This window comes from Bos taurus, chromosome 15 (genome assembly GCF_002263795.3).
Source record: "Bos taurus isolate L1 Dominette 01449 registration number 42190680 breed Hereford chromosome 15, ARS-UCD2.0, whole genome shotgun sequence".
Taxonomy (NCBI): domain Eukaryota; kingdom Metazoa; phylum Chordata; class Mammalia; order Artiodactyla; family Bovidae; genus Bos; species Bos taurus.
This window is the reverse complement of record NC_037342.1, coordinates 57,831,228-57,855,231: the sequence shown is the minus strand read 5'-3', so window position 1 is coordinate 57,855,231 and position 24,004 is coordinate 57,831,228. Positions and strand designations below refer to the sequence as shown.

The window sequence follows — 24,004 nt, the reverse complement described above, 5'->3', positions numbered from 1 at the left end:
CCTCTGGCAACAATTTAGACGTATCTTTTTCGTCTGTGTATATATTCACACACATATACACATGTAATACATATATTGTTTATATATATGCATACAATGGTTGCTAAGCAGAGCTCATAGATCTGATTATAGAGCAATGTTATTTTATTCCCAGTGGCCCCTCTGAGCCTTATCTGAAGAGATGGTTCTTCCCCTGCCCTGGAGGAAAACACATTTAGGTCTTGTCCCTTCTCTAGTCACTTCAAATCACAAAATATAATAGTGCCCTAATTACCATGCTAAATTGCAAGTAATAATACACAAATCTGGCTTTGATTTAGAGTTGAGGCTTCCTCCCTATTTCATTTTGGCCTTGCTTCAGGAAAGGAAGCGTAGTCTACGGCCATACCACCCTGAACGCGCCCCATCTCGTCTGATCTTGGAAGCTAAGCAGGGTCAGGCCTGGTTAGTACTTGGATGGGAGGAAAGGAACGTGGTAGTTTTTATCCATCTTTCCTAATCTAGAACTTCTGCTTGTCCTCTCCCATCTCAACAGCCTTGTTTTTCTGACTCATCTGGGTAAGAGTATCCATTTCCTCACTTCTGACTCATCATTTGATGTCACTATTCACAAAAGAATTCTGCCAGTCTGGCCGACACAATATCTCATTGTTGTTCTAATTTCCAGTTTCCCAACTACTAGTGAGATAGAGTATCTTTGTAGAGCTGCTTGTGTCTTTTTTTAAATAATTTATTTATTAATTGTTTTAAAAAATGATTTGTACTTTGGCATACTTTCCCTATATCATTTGTTAAATATTTTGCAAATATTTTCTCTCAGTCTGCCATGTCTTTGTGTATGACAGTGTTTCTTATTAGAATTTTTAAATTTTTTGGAGGTCCAATAACTATATAAAAAAGATCTTCATGACCCAGAGAATCATAATGGTGTAATCACTCACCTAGAGCCAGACCTCCTGGAATGTGAAGTCAAGTGGGCCTTAGGAAGCATCATTATGAACTAAACTAGTGGAGGTGATGGAATAACAGTTGAGCTATTTCAAATTCTAAAAGATGATGCTGTGAAAGTGCTGCACTCAATATGCCAGCAAATCTGGAAAACTCAGCACTGGCCACAGGACTGAAAAAGGTGTTTTTATTCTAATCCCAAAGAAAGGCAATGCCAAAAAATGTTCAAATTACTGCACAATTGCACTCATCTCACATGCTAGCAAAGTAATGCTCAAAATTCTCCAAGCCAGGCTTCAACAGTACATGAACCATGAAGTTCCACTGTTCAAGCTGGGTTTTAGAAAAGGCAGAGGATCCAGAGATCAAATTGCCAACATCTGTTGGATCATTGAAAAAGCAAGAGAGTTCCAGAAAAACATCTACTTCTGCTTTATTGACTATGCCAAAGCCTTTGACTGTGTGGATCACAACCAACTGTGGAAAATTCTGAAAGAGATGGGAATATCAGACCACCTGACCTGCCTCTTGAGAAATCTGTATGTAGGTCAAGAAGGAACAGTTAGAACTGGACATGGAACAACAGCCTGGTTCCAAATCGGGAAAGGAGTACACCAAGGCTGAATATTGTCACTCTGGTTATTTAACTAATACGCAAAGTACATTATGCGAGATGCCAGGCTGGATGAAGCACAAACTGGAATCAAGATTGCTTACAGAAATATCAATAACCTCAGATATGCAGATGACACCACCCTTATGGCAGAAAGTGAAGAGGAACTAAAGAGCCTCTTGATGAAAGTGAAAGAGGAGAGTGAAAAAGTTGGCTTAAAGCTCAATATTGAGAAAACTAAGATCATGGCATTTTGTCCCATCACTTCATGGCAGATAGATGAGGAAACAATGGAAACAGTGAGAGACTATTTTGGGGGCTCCCAAATCACTGCAGATGGTGACTGCAGCCATGGAATTAAAAGACACTTGCTCCTTGGAAGAAAACCTATGACCGACCTAGACGGCATATTAAAAAGCAGAGACATTACTTTGCCAACAAAAGTTCATCTAGTCAAAGCTATTGTTTTTCCACTAGTCATGTATGGATGTGAGAGTTGAACTATAAAGAAAGCTGAGAAGATTTAATGTTTATGAACTGTGATGTTCATAAACTCTTGAGAGTCCCCTGGACTGCAGGGAGATCCAACCAGTCCATCCTAAAGGAAATCAGTCCTGTATATTCATTGGAAGGACTGATGCTGAAGCTGAAACTCTAATACTTTGGCCACCTGATATGAAGAACTGACTCATTGGAAAAGACTCTGAAGCTGGGAAACATTGAAGGTGGGAGGAGAAGAGGATGACAGAGGATGAGATGGTTGGATGGCATCATTGACTCGAAGGACATGCGTTTGAGTAGGCTCTGGGAGTTGGTGATGGACAGGGAAGCCAGGAATGCTGCAGTCCATGGGTTCACAAAGAGTGGGACATGAATAAGTGACTGAACTGAACTGAATCTTTCCTTTATCTTCCAGGTTTTTGTGTCTTGTCCAGGAAGGTCTTTACCCCTCCATGGTTATAAAATATTCTCCTGTAGTTCTTATTATATGTTCATATTTTGTATATTAATCTTGACTCTATAATCTATCTGGAATTGATTTTGTATATAAAATGAGATTGAGAGGGTGAAGATATCTAAATATAATTCTTTCAAAATGGATAGCCAGTAGTTTTTAAATACTGTTCACTGAAAGACCATCTTTTTCTCATTGATATGAAATGCCACTTTTATCAAAAGTAAAATTACGGGCATGTTTCTGGACTCTATCTTATACCATGAAAGTGTCTCCTATTCTTGTTCCAGGACTGTGGCTTTTGTTACTGTGACACAGTTTACTTTGACATCTGATAGGGAAGAAGCCCCCTTTCCTTCCCTGACTCTGTTTTCAGTGTTCTTGGCTATTCTTTAACATTTTATATGTACATGAATTTTAGAATTAACTTGTCACAGTTTATAAATGATCCAGTTGGAATTATGGCTCTAATTTCATTTTCTTATGAATTTGTTGAATGGAACAAAACTGACATTTTTATAATATTAAACTTTTACATCTAGCTCCATGGTGTGTCTACAGTGTTCAGGTCTTTTAAAGCTGTCTAAATCTTTCATGTTTATTTCTAGATTTATTTATACCTATATATTCTAGTTTCCTTTTAAATGGTCTTCTCTAGTTGGTACTGCCAGTCTTGTTTTGAGCAATATTTTACTCATCTGAGAGGAACTAATTTGTTTGAGTTACATAAGATTCTGTCATTCTGAGCAGTGTGGTAACATTGACTTTAAGTATTGGGTTGGCCAGTGAATTCCTTCAGGTTTTTCCTTAAGATGTTATGGAAAAACACAAACAAACGCTTTGGCCAACATGATAGAAGCAAACATGCTAAAGTCACGAAACACAGGATTGCTCCCACCATTTATTATATATAATCATTTAAGGTTATTTTGGTTCCTGTTGTTAAATCCTATCTGTAAAATGGGAGCATTAATTTTAGCTACATATCTTTTCATTAAAACACTTGGGGGGAAGGTGAGTACATAGTTTTATGGTCTTAAATTCTGGAACTGAAATATGCTTGCATGTTACAATCTCCTTGTAAGTTAAAGAAAAGTAAAAATATGTCAGAAACTTTTTCAAAAGTTCATTAGAACCACTGCATAGGTACATTATGAGAGCTTCACGCTGTATGACAGCAATGAGCATCTAGGCTCCACCGTCCATAGGATTTTCCAGGCAAGAGTACTGGAGTGGGGTGCCATTGCCTTCTCCGCTAGTCAAAGCACTAAGCACTTTACATGAAAGTGAAAGTCACTCGGTCGTGTCTGACTCTTTGTGAGTCCATGGGCTATGCAGTCCATGGAATTCTCCAGGTCAGAATACTGGAGTGGGTAGCCTTTCCCTTCTCCAGGGGATCTTCCCGACCCAGGGTCTCCCACATTGAACCCAGGTCTCCCACATTGCTGGTGGATTCTTTACCAACTGAGCTCTCAGAAAAGCCCAGCATTTTACATATGTTGTTTAAATCTGCAAGGCAAGTATTATCTACATTTCAAAGATTCCTTCCTTCTTTCCTTTAGCTCCACATAGAGTCATTATGAGTATACAGTGAGATATTATTTGGAAATATGAATTATATGAATGTAAAGGATTATCAGTAGATAATCTTCATTTCAAAAGATTCCTTCCTTCTTTCCTTTCTTTCAAACTTACTGAACAGTTGCAAGAATAGTAAAAAGAGTATCTGTGTCATCTGAACTCAGATACTCCAAAAGTTAACATTTTACTATATTTAAATTTTCATTTTCCTATATGTATTTAATTTTTAATATCGTATTATTTCTCAAACATTGGAGGATAATTTGAAGATAAAATGCCTTCTTACTCTGAAATGCTTCAAGGACCCTCTCCCACAGAACTATGAGGCATCTATTAGAATCAAATAACATTGATCTAATATTACTATTGAAACACAGACCCCATTTAAATTTTGCCTGTGGCTCTGTTATTGCTGTAGATTTGGGTGTTGAAAGGACAGGCCATGGTTTTCTCAAAGTAACAAGCCTGAGAACAAGAGAGAACTTTAAAGATTTTCTCCAGTTTTTCTTCTCACTGCTTTTCAGACCACCTTTGGCCCCAGGCTGCACTGATCTGCATCTTTTACAACCCAGCCAAGACAGTCATCATGCTCTGCAGGGTTTCTCACATTTTCTTGATGAGTCTGGGAATCCATATTTCCTTTTCATGTCTATGGTTTTATCCGGTTTAACACTTGGCAGGGAGCCAGCACCAATCCTTGCTGGTTTTCTACTGACAAAAAACTTGAAAAACTTTTCAACGTAGTCAAATGGCTATCATTTTTGCTTTATACCATCTGGGTTTTCAATGCAGATTGTACGTGCCATTTCCTAGGTTTATTTTCAATATTTTATTCTTTTTAAAAAATGAAGGTCGTGAATCCATCCGTCCACCTATAATTTATGTTTGTGGATGGTGTAAGATTAGGATAGGGAGGTCTCTATCTTTATTTTTCTAGAAAAATAGTCAGTTGTTTTAATCATCACTTAATATATTCATCCTTTTATTTCAGAATTGAGCTGTCATTTTATCATACAATAAATTATTTCACATAGTAGGTTTTATTTTTGGATTCTCTATTCCATTTCACTCGTCTGTTTGACTATTTCAGTACCAATGATGTAATAAATAAAGTGGCTTTGTTGTTAAGCTCTTGACTCATTTGTGACTTAGCTGAATTTATTCTCCAGACAGTCTCATCATCAAAGATGAGTCTCATATCCAGAGTCACTAATGTTGACTGTGGCTCCCTATTTTAATTTAGAAATACTTGCTGAATCATATTTTTATATGCCAAAATATTAAAAATAAAATTCGCCAATAATAATTAGCTTTTGATGAGCCCGGGTGATCTGGTTTGGTTGACTTGTTGATAGGCAAATTGTACCTTTTTCTGACTTTCTTTTTAAATACTACATTGTTTTTCAAAGTCAATTTAAAAGGCTACATTATTAATGGTTGCTGCTAAGGAAGAGAAGGTGGTATCTTAGATTGTCTTATTTAAGAGGTTTGCCAGTTGGATTCTGGTTTAGTTTCTTCAGCAGATAATCCCAGTGAGGATCACCTTGGTGATGATGTCACAGGAAGGCTTCTTCAAACTTGAGATCAGTTATTCCTTTAACTTCTGTTAGGGAGGATACATTATTTATCATCACCAATGCTTCAGTTGTATCCAAGAAAGAGTGCAGAACTTTCCAGGAATCATTAAATGCCAACTTTCACAAGGGTTTCATTTTAATGCTGATTGAACCCCACATTTCAAAGACACTGCCTAAAATTTTGAAAGCAAATTGTATGGGAGATAAACAGAAACCACTAAATAAGGTTTCTTTGCATGTGCATATTTATATTCATTGCATCCTGCTTCCCATCTGGCCTTGACCCATCACTGGTCCAAGAATTAAGTCTCCTTGTATGTCTTAACTCTATAAACAACTAGGACTGCAATTTTGCCCAAGCGTATTAAAAAGGAAATGCTTGATTTATGTCTTAAAAGAAAACCACATATCTATATGAATTGCATCTTCTGTACCCTACTTCCTCACACCCAATTCCTTTTCAAGAAATAAGTTTCTCTATATTGACTTAACTTAGAAAAACTCAGGTGGTAAGATCTGTAATTTTGCATAAATGTATTAAAAGAGAAATCTTGTGATTTATATTTCTAAAATACACAATGAACACTAAGCAGCTGGGTCAGCACATTAATATTTCTTGGAGAAAAACCATAGCAATATTTGAGCTCATCAAGCATCATTGACAGTGATATTTTCTGTATGCTTTCCAGGAAATGCAAAGCTTAGCTCAGTGCCACTACTTACATCATATATAAATAAGCCAAAAACACCCCTTTTGCACTCGTTGTAAATGTTTTCTCATTATATTGATTTCAGCAATTTGACTTTTATAGCCAGTATCCTTCAGCCACATCACAGGATGACTTTTGGAAATGCCACTTTCTCCAAAAAATAAAAGGAAAGGAAAAATTTCCTGTCTTCTATCTACTGAGTGTGAAATTTGGATTATTTTCAAAAGAAAAAAGTTTGTATCCCAAAGTGATACTTTGCTTGTGTCACCCGGGTCCCCTGTATACTGTGTTTTATGAGTGTAACAATGTCCAGGGAAAAAACCTGAATAATTAGTTATGCAGAAAACCCTGTAAAACCCTGTATTACAGCTGTGCTAAATGTTTCCAAGGAAATGTTCAGCTTATAAGGACAATGTATGGTAGACAAGAGGCTGAGGCTTCCTGGGACTGACAGACAGTAGTGGTTGCTGACCTCTGCTAATGCAGATAGGGTAAGGGGACCCTCTCTGTGATACTTTTCTGCTACTGGTATACCAGAGGAAAATAAAGGAAATCATTGAGTAAGGAGAGTGAAACAAGTGCAGATGCTGTCTGACTATCAAAAGTCCCAGATGTCTCTTCAGTAAGGGTTGTAATGCTTCTTCTGCACCACGTGATCCAAACACTGTTGCTTGAAATAGGATCCATGGACCACCTACCACCAGTTCCCTGGGATGTTTGTCAAATATCAACACTCCAAGACCTGGGCCTACTGAATCCAAATGGGTGTGTATTGGGAGTCAGCATTCTAAACAAGCTTCCCAGTGATTTTCACATGCTCTGTGATTTGAGAACTTTAGTACTCATGGCTATTGGACCCTCAAATGACCTTTGTTTGCATCTTTTCACTTTTGTCTCTGAATCAATTCTGGGATAACTTCACAGAAAAAGGAGAGTAAAGCCATTGGTTTTGGATAACTGGAAGCAGCAAGGAGCCAATCTAATTCTACATGAATTTAAAACCTTCACAGTATGGAAAAATAGAAAGAGACCCATGAATGGGAGACCAAAATTCATGTTTGAACTCTGGGTCTGTCACTCACTTTATATGATCATGGAAAGTAATTTATCCTCTTGCATTCTATTTGCTTGTTAATAAGATGATCAGAATTTTCCTGACTTCAGTCAATGAAGTATCACCTTGAAAAGAGTGTCACATATGCTATTAGAAATAGCTTTCTTCTAACGGTTATTAAGTTTAAGTAGGAAAAGGAACTTTACATCATTATCATAAACCCAATTATCACTATCATTAGAAAGTCATAAGTATAAAATATATAACAATTAAAAATTAAAAAGTCTATTCCAGAAACTCTAAAATAATCAAATCTGCTTTTAATATTATTGTTACCATACTTGGGGAAGCACTTAATTAAATGCTATTTAAGAGCATTTTCTCCTTTATAAATCTAAGTACTTATTGGAGTATCAGCAAATGGTTATTTCATTATTTCTGAGAGGAAAAAAAAATGTTTACACTTGAGATGACAGTTCTGAAAAATCATCCTTGAGTTATTATAAGACAAAATATGACATTTAATGCTACTCAAATATTTAATTAAATGTTTATATTAAGTATACAGCATTTAAGCAAGAAATATTTTCCTTAATAGCATTTGCTAGCTCCATCTGTTTCTTTTTTCAAATTATTAAAACTAGATTGGAATTATAAAAAATAGTAGTTGTAGCAGGTATAAACTTCCAAATCTGTTCACAGAATGCTTTGTGTATCATTTTTTTCAACTTTATTAAGATGTAAGAGACATATAACATTGTGTAAGTTTAAGGTGTACAACCTAACATAAGCAGAAGATATTAAGAAGAGGTGGCAAGAACACACAGAAGAACTACACAAAAACGATCTTCATGACCCAGATAATCATGATGGTGTGATCACTCACCTAGAGCCAGACCTCCTAGAATGTGAAGTCCAGTGGGCCTTAGGAAGCATCACTATGAACAAGGCTAGTGGAGGTGATGGAATTCCGGTTGAGCTATTTCAAATCCTAAAAGACGATGCTGTGAAAGTGCTGCACATATGCCAGCAAATGTGGAAAACTCAGCAGTGGCCACAGGACTGGAAACGGTCAGTTTTCATTCTAATCCCAAAGAAAGGCAATGCCAAAGAATGTCCAAACTACTGCACAAGTGCACTCATCTCACGCTAGCAAAATGATGCTCAAAATTCTCCAAGCTGGACTTCAACAGTACGTAAGCCATGAGGTTCCAGATGTTCAAACTGGATATAGAAAAGACAGAGGAACCAGAGATCAAATTGCCAACATCCGCTGGATCATCGAAAAAGCAAGGGAGTTCCAGAAAAACATCTATTTCTGTTTTATTGACTATGCCAAAGCCTTTGACTGTGTGGATCACAATAAACCATGGAAAATTCTGAAAGAGATGGGCATACCAGACCACCTGACCTGCCTCTTGAGAAACCTGTATGCAGGTCAGGAAGCAACAGTTAGAACTGGACATGGAACAACAGACTGATTCCAAATAGGAAAAGGAGGACGTCAAGGCTATATATTGTCACCCTGCTTATTTAACTTATATGCAGAGTACATCATGGGAAACACTGGGCTGGAAGAAGCACAAGCTGGCATCAAGATTGCCGGGAGAAATATCAATAACCTCAGATATGCAGATAACACCACCCTTATGGCAGAAAGTGAAGAGGAACTAAAAAGCCTCTTGATGAAAGTGAAAGAGGAGAGTAAAAAAGTTGGCTTAAAGCTCAACATTCAGAAAACGAAGATCATGGTATCTCGTCCCATCACTTCATGGCAAATAGATGGGGAAACAGTGGAAACAGTGTCAGACTTTATTTTTTTGGGCTCCAAAATCACTGCAGATGGTGACTGCAGCCACGAAATTAAAAGACGCTTATTCCTTGGAAGGAAAGTTATGACCAACCTAGATAGCATATCGAAAAGCAGACATTACTTTGCCAACAAAGGTCCATCTAGTCAAGGCTATGGTTTTTCCTGTGGTCATGTATGGATGTGAGAGTTGGACTGTGAAGAAAGCTGAGTGCCAAAGAATTGATGTGTTTGAACTGTGGTGTTGGATAAGACTCTTGAGAGTCCCTTGGACTGTAAGGAGATCCAACCAGTCCATTCTAAAGGAGATCAGTCCTGGGTATTCTTTGGAAGAACTGATGCTAAAGCTGAAACACCAATCCTTTGGCCACCTCATGTGAAGAGTTGACTCATTGGAAAAGACTCTGATGCTGGGAGGGATTGGGGGCAGGAGGAGAAGGGGACGACAGAGGATGAGATGGCTGGATGGCATCACTGGCTCGATGGAGGTGAGTTTGAGTGAACTCTGGGAGTTGGTGATGGACAGGGAGGCCTGGCGTGCTGCGATTCATGGGGTTGCAAAGAGTTGGACACGACTGAGTGACTGAACTGAACTGAACTGAACTGAAGGTGTACAAAATGTGGACTTGATACGCTTCTCTGTTGCAATGTGATTACCACCATAGTGTTACCTAATACATCCATCACATCACATAATTGTCATTTATTTTTGTAGTGAGAACATTTATGAACTAACCTTCTAACACCTTTCAAGTATATGATAATAATACAGTACTGTTATCTATACTCAGCCTTCCCTGGTAGATCAGTGGGTAATGAATCTGCCTGTAATGCAGGAGACCCCAATTTGATTCCTGGGTTGGGAAGATCCCCTGGATAAGGGATAGGCTACCCACTCCAGTATTCTTGGGCTTCCCTGCTGGTTCAGATTGTAAAGAATCTGCTTGCAATGATCAAGACCTAGGTTCAATCCCAGGGTTGGGAAGATCCCCTGGAGGACTGCATGGCAACCCACTCCAGTATTCTTTCCTGGAGAATCTCCATGGACAGAGGAGCCTGGTGGGCTACAGTTCATGAGGTCACAAAGTGTCAGGCATAACTGGATGACTAAGCACACACATCTATACTCACAACACTGTGCATTAGATCTTCAAAATTTATTCATCTTCTAATTGGAAGTTTATACTCTTTGATTCACATTTCCTCATTTCTTCACCCTCCCAGTCCTTGGTAATGCTCTACTCTCTCAGCATTATTTACCACAGCCAAAATATGGAAATAGTGAGTGTTCGTCAAAAGATGAATGTATAAAGACACACACACAAAGGACTGCTATTCAGTAATGAGAAAGAAGAAAATCCTGCCATTGACAACAATGTGAATGGCTCTTGAGTGCATTATGTTAAGTGAAATAAGTCAGATAGAGAAAGCCAAATACTATATGATATGATTTATATGTAGAATCTAAAATAGCCAAATGTTTAGAAATGTCGAATAGAATGAGAGTACCATGTTATTCTTATATAGAGAAAATAATTTCTCCTAAGGGCAGACCCTTAATTTCTGTTAAGAGAAACATAAATTTCTGGCATATTTTAAATGGTTCCTTTTCCCTCCCACTGCAGGAAAAGCAGGGGATATTTCTCTGATATTCACTATGAGAACGTATAAAGCTCCTGAAGGTAAAACTTGCAAAAATGTGAAGGCCCCCCTATGATTAGGGCTCCCTAGAGCTTTGCCCTTTTAGACGTGTCCAAATTGAGTCTCCAGCAATTTGTCAATTCAGTTCAGTTCAGTCCCTCAATCATGTCTGACTCTTTGCAACCCTGTGGACTACAGCACACCAGGCTTCCCTGTCCATCACCAGCTCCCAAAGCTTGCTCAAACTCATACCCATCAAGTTGGTGATGCCATCAAACCATCTCATCCTCTGTTGTCCCTTTCTCCTCCTGCCTTCAATCTTTCCCAGCATCAAGGTCTTTTCCAATGAGTCAGTTCTTCGCATCAGGTGGCCAAAGTATTGGAGTTTCAGCTTCAGCATCAGTCCTCCCAATGAATATTCAGGACTGATTTCCTTTAGAATGGACTGGTTGGATCTCCTTGCAGTCCAAGGGACTCTCAAGAGTTTTCTCCAACACCATAGTTCAAAAGCATCAGTTCTTCAGTGCTCAGCTTTCTTTATAATCCAACTCTCACATCCATACATGACTACTGGAAAAACCATAGCTTTGACTAGATGAACCTTTGTTGACAAAGTAATGTCTCTGCTTTTTAATAAGCTATCTAGGTTGGTCATAGCTTTTCTTCCAAGGAGCAAGTGTCTTTTAATTCCATGGCTGCAGTCACCATCTGCAGTGATTTTGGAGCCCCTCCAAATAAAGTCATTGTTTCCCCATCTATTTCCCATGAAGTAGTAGAACCAGATGTCATTGTCTTAGTTTTCTGAATATATAAAGACCAATGTACTTGTCAATTATAAATTAGGTTTTCCTACCCTGGCACTGGTCCTGTGGGAGTTTCTGATAAGTTGTGATTCTCTGTATTTGCTTGTTTGTCTCTAGAGTTTTGGGGCAGTAGTTTGCCCTGTGACCTCACTTGTTTGACAGATCTAGGGAGTGTTATTGGTTTTTCAGTTTGTTCAGCTTTTACTTTGTTAGGATGGAGCAAGGACTTTGAAGTTCCTTGCAAGCTGGTCTGGAAATTTGAAGTTCTCTGCTGGTATGTTTTAAATTGGTGAATGGACTGATCCTGGAAGGAAATTAAAAAGCTTTTGAAGCTAAAATTGGATAAATGCATAGATAACATGTGTTATACAAGTGCAAGACAGAGAATACATGAGCTCTTGCCTGGTGTAAAAACTGAGGTTTTTCTAGATGACTGAGATTCTGGGGAAGTGATGTAGTTTCATCAAAGTTGTAAAGTGGAAAGTACTCGTATGCCCTAGCTTCACTCATGTATTCCACAGATACTGATATACTGGGGATACACAGATGAAAATATCTCTGTCTATAGAGTTTGTAATTTATTGGACACTGTTGGTTGGCTACTCAGCATCTAGACTCATGGCCTTCATCTCTTTCTTCAAAGGTACCACCTTACTTTCCATGTCAGAGCCCTTATTCTTTTTGCTCTGCCTGGTATGCTCTCCTTGCCTCCTTTTCCCCTTCACCTAGATAAGTCTCTCTAGAGAGAGACCAGAGAAGATGTTGATGGTTGCCAACATGTCAACTAATCTTCATCTTCATCATGATGTTTTAGTTATTTGCTCTTCTCCACACAACGTGTGCACCAGTGATGGAGACTACTTCCCAGCCAGAGGGCAGATCCTGACTCATTGAAGTTAAACACGGAAGTTCCGTTTTCTTTTGTCAAAAATTAGTTTAAGAGAGTTTATGTGACAGAGTTGTGATTGAGAAGACATGAGAGAAAGCTTGGAGGATGGGTTCTAGGAATGGTTTCTTTGCTTCCAAGAAACAGATGCAGGAAATGCCAGAATTTTTGTTCCCTTCCACATAGTCGTGTCTGAATATGATGCCTGGAACTCTTGCAGCCATTTCAGCAGCTTGAGGCTGACGCACACACATGAAGTAAGGCAGAAGCAAGAGAGCTACAGAGGAGTGGGACTGAGGAAATGTGATGTGGGGAGCCTGCCTCATTCTGGGACTTAAAGTTTTGTGAGATGAAAAATGTCTTTATTGATAGGTTAGGAGTTTCTGTCGATTGAGGTTAAAACTATTATTATTGTATATCATTCTTCATCAAACATCTCAAAAGTCGATTCCTCAGGAAAGGCTGAACACCACTCCCCTCATATTAGTTCTGTTCTCTTACTTCATGCTTTTGTAGCTTCTTAGACTTTTCATATAGAACATTTATCACAATTTCTAATCATTTACTTCTGTGATTACTTGATCAATGCCTGGTATTACCATTAGACAATTAGCTCTATGAGGACACTTGTGTCTGTCTTGTTCACCACTGTACTACCAGTGCCCTGAATAGTGTCTGGCATGTAGTAGGTACTCGTGAATATTACTAGAATAAATAGATGAATATACAAACATCTATACTGTTCATGGGGTTCTCAAGGCAAGAATACTGAAGTGGTTTGTCATTCCCTTCTCCAGTGGCCATGTTTTGTCTTTTTGCCTTTTTGAGAGTGAAAAGGCTGGCTTATAGCTCAACATTCAAAAAACTAAGTTCATGGCATCCAATCCCATCATTTCATGGCAAATAGATGGGGAAACAATAGAAACAGTGACAAACTTAATTTTCTTGGGCTCCAAAATCACTGTGGACAATGACTACAGTTCAGTTCAGTCACTCAGTCGTGTCTGACTCTTTGTGACCCCATGAATTGCAGAATGCCAGGCCTCCTTGTCCATCACCAACACTCGGAGTCCACCCAAACTCATGTCCATCGAGTTGGTGATGCCATCCAGCCATCTCATCCTCTGTCGTCCCCTTCTCCTCCTGCCTCCAATCCTTCCCAGCATCAGGGTATTTTCCAATGAGACAACTCTTCGCATGAGGTGGCCAAAGTATTGGAGTTTCAGCTTCAGCATCAGTCCTTCCAAAGCACACCCGGGACTGATCTCCTTTAGGATGGACTGGTTGGATCTCCTTGCAGTCCAAGGGACTCTCAAGAGTCTTCTCCAACACCACAGTTCAAAAGCATCAATTCTTCAGTGCTCAGCTTTCTTTATTGTCTCACATCTATACATGACTACTGGAATAAGCATAGACTTTACTAGATGGACCTTTGTTGGCAAAGTAATGTCTCTGCTTTTGAATATGCTATCTAGGTTGGTCATAACTTTCCTTCCAAGGAGCAAGCATTTTTTAATTTCATCGCTGCAGTCACCATCTGCAGTGATTTTGGAGCCCCCAAAAATAAAGTCTGACACTGTTTCCACTGTTTCCCTATCTATTTCCCATGAAGTGATGGGACCAGATGCCATGATCTTCGTTTTCTGAATGTTGAGCTTTAAGCCAACTTTTTCACTCTCCTCTTTCACTTTCATCAAGGGGTTACATGGAGTAACAGGCAAATTTGGCCTTGGAGTATGGAATGGAGCAGGGCAAAGGCTAATAGAGTTTTGCCAAGAGAACACACTGGTCATAGCAAACACCCTCTTCCAACAAACAAGAGAAGACTCTACACATGGACATCACCAGATGGTCAACGCCAAAATCAGACTGACTATATTCTTTGCAGTCAAAGAGGGAGAAGCTCTATACAGTGGGCAAAAGCAAGACCGGGAGCTGACTGTGGCTCAGATCATGAACTCCTTTATTACCAAATTCAGATTTAAATTGAAGAAAGTAGGGAAAACCACTAGACCATTCAGGTATGACCTAAATCAAATCCCTTATGATTATACAGTGGAAGAGAGAAATAGATTCAAGGGACTAGATCTGATAGACAGAATGCCTAATGAACTATGAACGGAGGTTCGTGACATTGTACAGGAGACAGGGATCAAGACCATCCCCATGGAAAAGAAATGCAAAAAATGCAAAATGGCTGTCTGAGGAGGCCTTACAAATAGCTGGGAAAAGAAGAGAAGTGAAAAGCAAGGAGAAAAGGAAAAATATAAGCATCTGAATGCAGAGTTCCAAAGAATAGCAAGGAGAGATAAGAAAGCCTTCCTCAGTGATCAACGCAAAGAAATAGAGGTAAACAACAGAATGGGAAAGACTAGAGATCTCTTCAAGAAAATTAGAGATAACAAGGGAACATTTCATGTAAAGATGGGCTTGATAAAGGACAGAAATTGTGTGGACCTAACAGAAGCAGGAGATATTAAGAAGAGGTGGCAAGAATACAGAGAAAAACTATACAAAAAAGATCCTCGCAACCCAGATAATCACAATGGTGTGATCACTCACTTAGAGCCAGACATCCTGGAATGTGAAGTCAAGTGGGCCTTAGAAAGCATCACTATGAACAAAGCTAGTGGAGGTGATGGAATTCCAGTTGAGCTATTTCAAATCCTGAAAGATGATGCTGTGAAAGTGCTGTACTCAATATGCCAGCAAATCTGGAAAACTCAGCAGTGGCCACAGGACTGGAAAAGGTCAGTTTTCATCTCACTTTGCTGACAAGGTCTGTATAGTCAGAGCTGTGGTTTTTTCAGTAGTCATGTATGGATGTGAGAATTGAACCATAAAGAGGGCTGAGTGCCAAAGAATTGATGCTTTTGAACTGTGGTGTTGAAGAAGACTCTTGAGAATCTCTTGGACTGCAAGGAGATCAAACCAGTCCATTCTAAAGGAAATAAACCCTGAGTATTCATTGTAAGGACTGATGCTGAAGCTCCAATACTTTGGCCATCTGATGGGAAGAGCCGACTCATTGGAAAGATTGAGGGCAGGAGGAAAAGGGGATGACAGAAGATGAGATGGTTGGATGGCAAGACCAACTCAATGGACATGAGTTTGAGCAAACTGTGGGAGACAGTGAAGGGCAGGGAAGCCTGGCATGCTGCAGTTCTTGGAGTTGCAAAGAGTTGGACACAACTTAGTGACTGAGGAACAACAAAACAAACATTTATGTAAAGCTCAGTGGGAGCAAGGGGAAAGATTTTTTAAGCCTGACTGGGAGAATCAGGGAAGGAGTCACAAGAGAGGTAAAACTTATACTAAATTTTGAAGGAGGAAGATAAATTTTGCAAGCATATAAGTTGGTAGGGAAGAGTGGTCCAGACAGTGGGGAAGTATGTGCAGAGACACAGAGGTATGTTATAAGCCATTACATCCAAACGAATCAAACTTTCGTTGTAAGAACTTTTGGTTCAAATCTATTCTCAAAATGATATTTAACAACACAAAAGGGTATTTTTATTCATTAAGTCTCTCCTCTTTCTTAATTTAAATTCCTGGACAGAGAAATTACCCTCTGTGTCCATTAGCTTTGCCATGGATTTCCTCTTTTTGCATAAATCCCCACAAATGAAACTCATTTATTCACCTTTTAATGGTCCGTTAAGGGGAGAAATAAAGACCAACGTAGATATCTTATGACATGTCATTCTGGTGACCTGTGGAGTTATTCCGATTAACCAGCCAAGACGCTAATATTCTACAAGTCAAATCAGAGAAATAGAACAGACCGTAAGAGTCCACACTGCCAAAAGGGGGTAAATTCTAATCCAAGTTACATCAGATCTATTATGAGTTTGGAGGGAAAGTCAAATCTTTAGACCATTATATCCAGGAAACCTAGTCATCTTCCGTCGGCACCAGCTGCTGTAGCCCATAATATGTCATGTCCTATATAACACTTCAGAAATTGTTGCAACAGCATCCAATCCTCTGTTTCTTCTTTCCAGGGCAGAAATAATTTTTCAACAAAGAAGGAAACAGCCAGTCTGTAGGATGCTGGTTTGGATTGCCATCTTCTAGGGACAAAATACAGTATGTAAGTGGTCTAGCTGATTTTGAATATAAGCCAGTATTGATTCTTTATGTTCAGGGTGTAACTAATTCCACAAACTAGGCCAATATCATTTGTTTATCATCATACCATGAGGCTTGTAATTTTGGTCACAATCACTAAAGGTCTCCAGGAAAGCAAGTAATGATTTCATCCACTTTCAGATACTTTCCAAATGCAGATCTCCAATCCAGGTCTCTGTCCTGAGCTGTATGTATATGTAGAGCCAATGGCCAAATAGATCAGCTCAAGGGCAATCCAAGTCCAGTCTGTTCAAAACTGTATTCATTCTCTTGCTCACAAACTTGCTTCTGCTTTTGTGGCTTCTCTCCTTAAGCACGGAATCACAGTTAACTCATTTTTCTTAACTAGAAACTCGGCAGGCATTTTGAACATCTTCATTCTTTACATGCAGAGAAGCATCAAGTTCTCTAGATTTAGCCTCCTAAGTATCTCTCCATTTCTTCTCCCAGCATTCTAATTCAGTCCTTCTTAATCTCTCATCCAGCTTCCTACAGTAAGCAGATTTATAACCTCATAAGTAGATTTATAGCTTCTAGCCTTGCTCATTTACAATTTCCTCTACAGTGTAGCCAGATGGATCTTTAAAAATGAATATCTGACTAAGGCACTTTATTGTTAAAAAAAAAAAAACAAACAAAAAACCTTTAAGTGGCTCCTCATTGCTTTCAAGATAAAATGTCAACTTTTTAGCGCAACATTCATTTTGATGTTTCATGACCTGGTCCTTATCTCTGTCTCTGGCATCATATATCTTGTCTCATCCTTGTCTATTCTCTCCCTCTACAACCTCTGTTATTATAACTAACAATAGTTACCATTTATTGAGTACTTACCCTCACTTAGGAACCATGCTAAATGCTTTACATTTATATTTTCTAAACTTCTCTGATGATGTCTATCACCTGGGATGTTTGCTAAAGATACAGTTCTTGGTTCTTAGCCCAGATCCATCGAATCGTAGCCTTCACAGGATGAGACTGGGAAGTAGTATTACAGGCACACACACAAACATGACTCTAATCGTCTGAGAATTTTGAGAAAATTCTGCTGTCTGTGAACTTTTACTTAATCCACAAATAAATTTAATGAGATAACTATTCTTAGTCTCATTTATATATAGAAATCTGAGGCTTAAGGGAAGAAGTTGTTTGTTCAAAGACACCTAGTTAACTGATTATTATTATTACTCTTTGAATCTAGGCATCCAAACCCAGGCTTTACACCATTCCTGTGCTCTGCTCGTTTTTACTTGTAAATCAGCACATCCACTGTGATCACTCACAATTCTCTGTGCCTCTTCTACCTTTTGAGCTTGAAAGTAGTTTTCCTATCTTTGCCAGGAAAACTACTGCTAACCCTTATTAAACTCAGACTGAAGCTTTCATTAACCTCTCCAATCTTGGATGCCTTCCTATGAACCATTCTGTTAATAAAACACATCATCATCTACATCCTTATCTGTTCCCCTACCAGACCATAAGTAGGTTCATCGCAAGTCCTTCTATGTCTTTAGTCTAGCACTGTGCCTGACATATACCTGATATGTGATTAAATATCTGTCAAATGAATAAAAGCATGACAAGTCACATTAGTGTTGCATGTGCCTGGAGTTTAGGTTTTGTAAGTGGATGGACCTAGGGTTACTCAAGAAATGTATTTGTTTTTAGGTATTGATTAAGTACTTTTTTTAGGTATTAGCTGCCCCTTCGATTCAAGCCGTGCCCCTATTGAACGTACCTATTTTCATTCTAGGAGCTCCTTAGAAGAGATGGCATTGAGAACCCAGCCCACTCCATTTGGAGTTTGGAAAAACCAAACATACGTGGTGTACCATAGTAGCTCCATCAAGAACAGATGATTGGGAAAGGGCAATGAACACCCCAGAAAGGGCCAGCATTACAAGGGAAAGAGGAGACTGGGCTGGTGATGTGGACTTAATACCAGAGTTCAGAAAACAGAGGGGTGTGCTGACATGGGCCTCAGGCACTTTTCATCCAGATTCTCAGTGCCCTCAGCACAGTGTGAGTGTGAAACTCATGGATGGAAGTAATATTTTCATTCAGTTATAAACCAACAGGTAGGGCTCTACAGCAGTGGCAATGATTAAGACTTTCAGAGTAAGAGGCTTGATTAGGGCCCCAAGCGTATAGACTAAAAATCTATATACTACCAGGATTTCAGCAAATGGAAATGCCAAGACTCCTTTTTTCAGGAGACATGGATAAGGACTGGGCACAGTAGGCATACTCAACGGGCACAACAGCTTTCACGGCTGGTGGTGACACCTGTGTTCCACCACTGGGGCAAGGCAGTGCCCATAGAGGAAGCCAAGACCAGCAGGTAAAGCTGTCCACAGGTGAGCAGACATCATGTTCATTTGTGAGTATTGCATGCATCTTGGTTCTACTTTTACTAGTTCTTAGTTGAAGGCAAGAAGTGAAGGGAACAGATCAACAGACAGGGGTATGCTATCCTGGCAGTCCTTAGGAGTATTTATTTGGGGCAAGAGCAGCTTTGTAAGGGCAGGCGACTATATTTTCTTTTAATTTGACATATTCTTGGGTTTGATGTCATAATTTAGGTATTACAAGAAAAGCTTAGCTCACCAGGTTGGTGAGGGCTGGAAATTTGGGTCACAGAATTCAGTAATAAAAGTAAACAAAGAGATCTTTAAAAATATGATCCCAATATGCTATGCTTGGGAAAATAGCATTCCCAAGCATGCTAAAGACAGTTATATGCAGTCATGAAAAACAAGACCCTATAGGCAACAGAGCAGAAACATGTTTCATTTGAGACAAGTTTTATTTGAAATGCAAACTTTATTGAAACAAAGCTTTATTCAAAAGAAGCCTTATTTGAAGAGAGGAATTTGGTTTAGTGCAAGGTGATTTGAAGGCATTCTGGAGACTTCACAGATGGGCAAAAGAGAGTTCAGGATGGGGAACACAGGTATACCTGTGGCGGATTCATTTCGATATTTGGCAAAACTAATACAATATTGTAAAGTTTAAAAATAAAATAAAATTAAAAAAAAAGACAAGTTACTGTTAAAATCTTAAGAACATGATGTAAAGGATTACTACTGTTTAATTCTAGCCTGAATTTCTAGAATTTCTTTCTTTCTCTTAACTTGGTGGATTGCTTACAATGCATACTGTAATATGGCCTTGTGCTTATTCAATAATAAAACTGTTTCCCTCTTTTCTAAAAAAAAAAAAAGAAATTAGATCATACATGCATCTGAACAGAAGAGATGCTTTATTTGAAAAAGAGGGAACATGGCTACATCTAAAAAGTTGGCATTGTATATGATTAGAAAGAAAAGAGAACTCTTGTGAGAAAGATGACATGTTCAGTGTTAAAGAGATTAATACATAACTGATATGGCTCATGGTCTGTGAAGACAAATAACCTTGTCATATCTTATAAAATACACTCATTGGACTCTTACTGAGGTTAACAACAGGAGAGTCAGTTTCTATTCTGGAGACTCTGCCTTAAGATACGTAGCCTTGACATGACCACATCCCAGTCAGCATAAGCCCCTTCTAGATGGCGGGTTATCTCAGTTCCGGCTTCATAGCTTCGTCGGCCATGAAGTAAGCGCCAGTTATCAAAGGTAATCACATCACCTAGACAAAGGATTTTTTACAGTATGAATATAATCTTACGTGTAAATGGTTTGCTGAACTAGAAAATGTGAAATGCAAAAATAGCACTGCCATGTGGTTCACATCAAGAAACAATGTTTACTTCTTTACATAAAATTACATATTCGCTTTTTCATGCAAATCAGACCACTAGATGCTGATTGCTTTAAGCCTTTTGACATCTGAATTACATAGGCTGTCAGGCCCCTGTAGACACTTTTCTAATTCTTAAACTATTATCTCCATAAACTAAAACTTCTGAATTGTTCTTCCTGATTGTTACTTACCTCCTGCTCCGAAGTATTTTCTTTAAATTGAAATATAGTTGATTTACAATGTTATGTTAATTTCTGCTATACAGCAAAGTGATTCAGTTATACATATACATACATCTGTTTTTATATTTTTTCTATTATGGTTTATCACAGGATATAGAAAAATTCCCTGTGCTATAGGGTAGGACCTTTTTGTTTATATATTCTATATGTAACAGTTTGCATCTGCTAACCCCCAGATCCCACCCCATCTGCCCCCGACCTTGGCAACCACAGTTGTTCTCTGTGTCTAAGAGTCTCTCTGTTTCATACACAGGTTCATTTGTGCCATATTTTGGATTCTGCATACAAGTGATATCATATGACCTTTGTCTTTCTCCTTCTGACTTAAGAAATGCTTATTTCTAGTTTAACAGCCTCAGATAATTATAGATAGTGACATTCTTGGTTTGTCTTTTATGTTCTTAGTATTTATGTATGTTATTTCTAAGCCTCATTAAAATCTTGAAGGAAGAGTATTATCTCATCTTTTCATACATAGAAAACTGAAGCTCTGAGAAGTTGAAGTACGTGTCAGAAGGTTTCTGCCATTAAATGGGGAAGCTTGAATTCGAACTCCTGTTTTTTGGGTATTTTTCTCCCATTTCATTTCCATTTTACATGTTATTGTTCTTAAAAATCAATGTGGTGTTGACTGCATAGCAGTGAATTTATGAAGATTCTAGTATATCCAAAGATCCAAAGATCAATTAAAAAAAAAAAAAGGCACAAGAGAAAAGTATCTTCTACTTGGCCCAGTCAACAGCAGGGAGAAATTAGGCCTTTTATTTTAGATATCAAAAGCCTTGAATTTCATGTCACTGTATTAAGTAGAGATGGTCCACAGAACCCACAATGCTTTCTGCTTCTTTATCCAAGTGGCTGGAATATTTCAGTACGACTTTGTTTCAGGTAGCAATATGCCTGCCAGATCAGATAAGTGCAGTGAGTAAATATGACTCATGAACTTTAGAGTGAGAGTCATGGGGATGATTTTATCTGTTTACCAAGTTAGAACAACTAAGTATAAGCTTCAGTTTGTATTGATTGGCTATCAGAATAGAAAATGTGTTGTCAGTCTTCATATCAGATATGAGATTTTATTTGGCCTGTAGCTTGTCTTTCAATATTTATTCTTTAGGTTAGAGGTTATTAAATTTTGATGTGTTTAAGGATTACCTAGGAGCTTATTTAAGAATAAGTATTTTAAAGTCAATTTAGAGCCAGGGTAGGAGCCAGAAGTCTGCTATTTAAGCAAGCTGGCTATACACCAAGACTCTGTTGTAAATTGTTCCACGTGCCTTGTCTGAGAAAAACTGCTCTAGATACTGTGCTCAGTGCTTAAGATTGAAGAAAACCTATTCTTTCAGTTGTTTGAGGAGGTGTGTTCACTGACCTGGATTCATCTTGAAAGTAAACTTGAAATCTTTACAGTTCATGAGGTCAACAAACTCCTTCAGAGCAGCATAGAAAGGCTGAACTCTCTCGACAGGTACATCAAATATCGTGTCTCTAGTTGCATTATTGAAGTTGATACGAACCACTTGATCTTTATCGTCTAATCTGTTTTTCAAAGAGAAGAAGTTAAAATATAGAAGTCATGAAGTATCTATTTACATTTGTAAGGGTCATTTCATCTTGGATGATGTTTCTGAAATACAGTATTAAAGAATCCAAACACATGTACAGAAAATATTAAGATTATCTGTGATACAAAGTATTTATTGGTTTTTCATTTATTCATTTGGCAAGCGTTTTTGGAAATCTTACCACCAAAGTGCCAGAATGATTCAAATTACTTCACAATAAATGTTTCTGAGAAATTTAAGTTAAAATGTTTATTTGTTAGGAAAATTAATTCATTCTTCATTCTTTGAAAAAGAGTTGCTTTTACATATTAAAATATGCCTATGTTATAATTCATAGATCAATCAACTTACGTGTTTTATCTATTGGGGTTTTAAGTATGATTTTATTGGAGCATTATTGGGAAGAAAGACTTTTTTTTTTAAAAGCTTGAAATAATCTGTTTTAATTCAATCCCTAATTTATAGATGGGGAAACCAAGGCACAGAGAAAGTAGAGTCTAGCTGGAAGTACATTCTTTGGATCTTTCCATCTATATTAGCTATCTTAGTGTACAGGCTTCAAGAAGACTGATACTGTATTTCACTTAATGTTGCATTCCCAGCACTTACATAGAGCCTGGGCATAATAGGCAGTTAATAAATATTTGTTGCATATATAACTTTGTATATTTTTTAGTACCTTTGGACAGTACCAAGGTCTTTTGAGTACCTTGAGAGATTCTAATATTGTGATCTCTATAGTATTTTTTAGAATGTAAATCAGGATCATGACAATATAACATAATACTGTTTTTAATGTAAGAAATAACATTTCTAAATTTAAGTTTGTTGGTTATAATTAGCAAGGTATGAGCATTGTTTAGACACAGAGACAAAGGAAGAAAAAACTTTTTTAGCTTATTAGGAAGATGGACTTTTAGCCAGTTCTAAAATAGCAACCAACTTTATCTCTTCTTTAGGTAGAAAGAGGACAGATAGAGAAAAACTTAAGGTGGGCAAGGATGGTGATGAAGTGCCAAGAATTACTCCTGGGTCAGCTTAGGAGGTGGTAATGTGAGCCAATAGCTGACTGATGGGTCAAATGGAACAGACTCTGGTACATGTTCCAGGGCTTGGTGACACTGATTTGGGGTCTAGATTAAACTTGGCTGGTTCCTCACACAGAGAGAACCAGAGGTATATAAAGTATGGGTACCTGGTCCCCACACTTTGTATTTCAGATTAACAGTCAATCCTGTGAGCCAATGGCAAGTATAATGATAAAAGCTCTGTCTAGTCAAAGCTATGTAGTCTTTTTCCAGTAGTCATGTATGGATGTGAGAGTTGGACCATAAAGAAAGCTGAGTGCCAAAAAATTGATGCTTTTGAACTGTGGTGTTGGAGAAGACTCTTGAGAGTCCCTTGGACAGCAAGGAGATCAAACCAGTCAACCCTAAAGGAAGTCAGTCCTGAATATTCATTGGGAGGACTGATGTTGAAGCTGAAGCTCCAGTACTTTGGTCACCTGATGCGAAGAACTGTCTCATTTGAAAAGACTCTGATGCTGGGAAAGATTGAAGGCAGGAGGAGAAGGGGTCGACAGAGGATGAGATGGTTGGGTGGTACCACTGACTCAATGGACACAAGTCTGAGCAAGTTGCAGGAGTTGGTGATGGACAGGGAAGCCTGGTGTGCTGCAGTCCATCAGGTCTCAAAGAATCGGACACAACTGAGCAACTGAACCGAACTGAATGATAAA

The 24,004-nt window shown here is 38.4% G+C and overlaps 1 protein-coding gene across 5 annotated transcripts in view; it reads right to left on the bottom strand.

The window, feature by feature from the left end:
• Nucleotides 1-16,209: 16,209 nt before the first annotated feature.
• BBOX1 (gamma-butyrobetaine hydroxylase 1) overlaps nt 16,210-24,004 on the bottom strand; it is a 79,913-nt gene continuing 72,118 nt past the window's right edge. For 3 of the 5 annotated variants that reach the window (XM_005216272.5, NM_001101881.2, XM_059874615.1), the window contains 2 exon segments: nt 22,074-22,240; nt 19,497-20,345 (listed from right to left, as the gene is read on the bottom strand). In XM_005216272.5, the coding sequence (XP_005216329.1) occupies nt 20,185-20,345; nt 22,074-22,240 (328 nt within the window). In that variant the 3' untranslated portion in view covers nt 19,497-20,184. 5 annotated transcript variants of the gene reach the window in all.